General features: G+C 46.7%; 1 protein-coding gene across 1 annotated transcript; it reads left to right on the forward strand.

Moving 5' to 3' along the window:
- Positions 1–1,143: 1,143 nt before the first annotated feature.
- LOC107276223 (GDSL esterase/lipase At4g10955) lies at positions 1,144–3,057 on the forward strand. The gene is made up of 2 exons (XM_015790906.3): positions 1,144–1,250; positions 1,932–3,057. The coding sequence occupies exons 1-2, from the start codon at positions 1,144–1,146 to the stop codon at positions 2,941–2,943; spliced, it is 1,119 nt and encodes a 372-aa protein (XP_015646392.1). The 3' UTR covers positions 2,944–3,057.
- The last annotated feature ends 1,414 nt before the right edge of the window (positions 3,058–4,471 follow it).

A 4,471-nucleotide genomic window follows, 5' to 3' on the forward strand; every position in this document is an offset into this window, starting at 1 on the left:
GCTTTGACCGCATCTGGGCCGAACCATCGTGCTTCTGGACCGGTCGAAGGAGGGCGGAGGCTAGAGAAAGCCGGCGCTGCCGTCAGATGCGAAATAAACGGTGCTCAAGCCTTCTACGTCCCTATAACGTTAGAGGATCTGGTTCCGGTCAAAAGGTGACTTGACTTTGTCCCACGCTGGATCTTCTCCTTCGAAACTTCAATCATTCGCTCCTCGGTTTCAAGAGAATTTGAGGTCCACACTTGGCACGCACTTTGAGATTCAAAAGATATCTAAATTCCACAAATAATTTTTATTCCAATTAGTTTTTCATGAACGCAAAATCACGGTCGTTACAGTTATCAGCGACTAAAATGGAAAAGGAGGAAAAAGTGAAAGGAAGCTTCATGGGCCTTACGGGCCCAAAGTAAAAGTATACGTCGCGGGTGCATATGCTCGAAGATGTAGGCGGCCGGGGTGAAACGGTGGACACGGCTAGCCGCCCATGGATTTGTTTGCTGAATCGCTTCCTCCTACTAATCGTCCGGATAACCACTTGACGTTTATCTGACCGAATCTTATTGCTCAGAATTGATTATTGCTCAGAATTGATTAGCTGTAGTAGCAAAATACCAAGAATTTACCAATTTACTAAAGGCAAATTGCCCACGCTATATTATTACCACTTACTAAATGTTAAATATAATACCACAATTGGGTTTGATGTCAACGAGTTAATATTTGCAGTGTGTACTACTGGAGAGTAGAGTACTATTGCCGTCCTGGGTGTGTAAAAATAGCACATATGTTTACTGTGGTATATATAGCAGGATCTTTTTTAATCTGTTTCGCAGAGTGCACTAATGGGGGATTGTTTTTAGCAAGTCAGTGCAGCTTACAGTAAGCACCATTATCAGCCTCAACCACCTCTTAATCCAGTTCTATAAATACAAGCGCATTCGCAGAGCACGATCACAAGCAGTCAAGCACGAAATTAGCACAGTGTAGTGCATCAGCTTCGTTCTTACAGAAGAAGCACAGGATCGTCGTGCTCTTTCTTCTTAAGCTCCCATTAATTCCGCAAGAAGAGTCGTCACTCAATAGATCAGTCATCGCCGGTCTGCTTCCTCTAGCTACCTGCTGTTTCATTGATCGCATTTGCCGATGGCTTCATCAAGGGACTTTGATCACGCTGACTGCTTCGACAACTCCGGCCCAGTGCATATGATGGCGAAGAACGGCGCCGGTTCTCCTCGAACGGTGCTTGACTGGTATATATGCATATGGCCATGTCCTTGTATTTTTACGGTGGTTTTTACTGGTTATGGAAGCAATCTAGACTTCTTAGCTTTTCTTATCTGATGAACTATTTATATTACATAGATGTTTTGATTTTTTTCTGTCAAAGTTAAACCTATAAAAAGTTGACTTAGGAAAAAGTCAAAACTACATATATAATATTAAACCAAGGGACTACCACATAGATCACTTTTATTTGTAAAAATGCTGATAGCAAAACAATAATAGTGGATATCATCGTGAAACATAAAACATATATAGGTGTGTAAATTTTACTTTGCATGCACCAGATAAAGCGCACCTAGTTTCACTTTACATCAAATTTAGCATATACTTTCAGTTTACACCAGATTACCTTCAAATAAGTTTTACTTTGCACCAGGATATAAATCATCAAATACGATGAAACTTTGTGAAAAGTGGTATAAATTCAAAAAAAAATATTGTAAGTTTCACTCGTGATTTTACAAGATTTTCCAGTTATATAACACAAACTAGTAAAACTAAAATTTATTTTACTATACTCTCTGATGCAAAGTAAAAGTATGCACTAAACCCGTCAAAAGTGAAACAAGATACATTTTATCCGGTGCAAAGTACAATTGATTCTATATAAATTGATGTGTATATCGACCATGCATATGTACTCGCAGGGGCAAGGAGGAGCACCGCCGTTGCGTCGCTGCCTGCCTTGTCAAAGGTGTCTACATCATAGAGAATGACAGTACTAGGCGCAGGGTGCACACCAATGCGCTTGCGCCACCGTGGTGGGAGAACTTCGGGTTTAACCTCCTCGATGTTATTCGAGATGACTCCGATCATGATGACCAATTCATTATTGGCGCAATATACGAGCATGTGCCACCTCTTGGCGAGCCCGCTCATCCTCTGTCTCCTCACTATGTGGTCGCCTTTCGTGGCACCATGATGTCACACCCCAAGGCGCTCATTGATCTGTACCTCGACGCCAAGATCATGGTGAACACCCTCAAAGAGTCCAAGCGATCCCGCCTAGCAAACACCGCGGTTAAAAAGCTTGTTGCTACCATAGACAAGGGCATGGGAGGCGCCTGTGGCCATGGCACTGCAGGTAGCTGCATTGTTTGGCTCGCGGGACACTCGCTTGGTGCTTCCCTTGCGCTGGATGTGGGGCGTGCCATGATGGTGGAGCAAGGCTACAACCTCCCGACCTTCCTCTTCAATCCGCCACAAGTGTCACCGACTCCAGCGATCGATGTGCTGCTACCGATAGAGAAGGCACAAAAGGCAAAGAGGGACATATATGCCGTGAGCTATTTCGTGAAGGCAGGGTTGGGCAAGGTCTTGAATCCCCACAAGGAGCGCATGGAGAACCTCTTCAAGCGGCTATCACCATGGGCACCGGAACTATACGTGCACGAGAGGGATGTCATTTGCAAGGGTTACATCGACTACTTCGAGCAACGGCAGCAGGTGCAGGAGCGCTTCCGTGCAGTCGCTACGTCAGCAATGACGTTGTCGTACCGCGACATGTTCTTTTCCATGTTCGGAATGGAGAAGGAGCAACCGCACCTTCTACCATCGGCGAGGCTGTGGAAGAGCACTAGCAAGGACGAGGACGCACACGCTCTGCAGCAATGGTGGAAGCCGATGGGTGAGCAAGCAATGGTGGAAGCCGATGGGTGAGCAGAGTCTGAGTGTTAGGCGGTATAGCTATCCTTTGTGAAATTAGGTATTATGCGTAAAATTTAGCGAAATAAAACATACTAAGGGAGGCATCATTGACTTATTTATAATTTTTTTCAGAGATATAATAATTTAAATTTTTAAATTTATAAATATGGAGTTGTATCATATCATACTCAATTTAACATTCTGTTAATCTGACTTTGAAATTTGAAATTAATAATTAGTGAGTTACGTACATTAAGGAAATGGTTGAAACTCCTCTAATGTCATTTTTTCCGCATACAAGAAAAATTTAGGAAAAAGTTTGAATTACCTCCTGAACTATCGCGGCCGACCGAATTACCCCCTAAAGCACAAAACCGGACATTTAGTTTAAACCCTGAACTATTTAGATCTGATGGATAACCCCCCTAGCACAATCCGGAGCGGATTTAGTCCATGTGGCCGCACACGTGGCACCGGCCCCACATGTCAGCCTCCACCTCATCATCCCTCCTATATGAAGCTAGTGGGCCCCACATGTAAGCTGCTCTCTCCTCATCCTTTGTCTACAAGCTACAGCTAGATATACTTGCACCGCCACCAGGCACCTGTTGCATCTCCCGTGGTCCTGCCGCTGGCCACCGTATTAGCTGCTGCCCTAGAAATCCTCAGCCGTTGCCCAAAACGCCTCCGCCACCAGCCACCGCCACAACAACACCATCGTCGAAGGGCGCTCGACCGCTCCCTTCCTCCCCTCCCCCTCCTTATCGCCGAGCAAGCTGGATCCATCCCTCTTCCACTGCCGCCGTCGCCTCTTTCCACTGTGATGTGGCCGATTTGTTGGGAAGAGCGCGGCAAGCTTGGCGTCCATAGCGACGGTGGCATAAGCGTAGCTAGAGAACGTCAGCAGGAGAAGATGGACATCACAGAGCCCATCCACTTCCGCCCTGCCTCATCCGCTATCAAGAGCCCGTCCTCCACCAGGCACCTGCATCGTCGCCCGTGGTCCTGCCGTCGACCGTCGCACTAGCTGCCACCCCGGAAATCCTCCGCCACTGCCCAGAACGCCTCCGCCACCAGCCAACTTCCCCATTCCTAGCCTTGTCCCTGGCTGGCCGCTGCCCTCATCTGGAACCCTGCCTCCTCCAGCCGATCATCGCCGCCGTTGCCCCCAACAAACCGCTGGAGAGGGAGGGAGAGAGAGGGGAGAGGAAAGAGGGAGAGAGGAGAAAAGAGATGACAAGTGGACCCTACAAATTCATTATTGTTGTTTTTCCTAACTGGATTGCCAAGTTGACGTCACATATGTAAGTTTTTTTATCAAAACTGCTCAAAGCAATGATGGGGGGTGGGGGGGGGAGTTATGTAACATCCCAGCAAATAATTGAGAAAAGAAAAGGAGGGAAAAAAAGGGCAAAAGCAGCAGCAGGCCTTGGCCCTTGGCCCATGCGTGCAGCTCAGCAAGCTAGCTAGAAGCAGCGCTAGCAGCCGTGAACACTATAGCGCGCTAAATATCCAATATCATTTTTAGGCCCTGGGTGTC

The sequence above is a fragment of the Oryza sativa genome, chromosome 7 (assembly GCF_034140825.1).
Source record: "Oryza sativa Japonica Group chromosome 7, ASM3414082v1".
Classification (NCBI taxonomy): domain Eukaryota; kingdom Viridiplantae; phylum Streptophyta; class Magnoliopsida; order Poales; family Poaceae; genus Oryza; species Oryza sativa.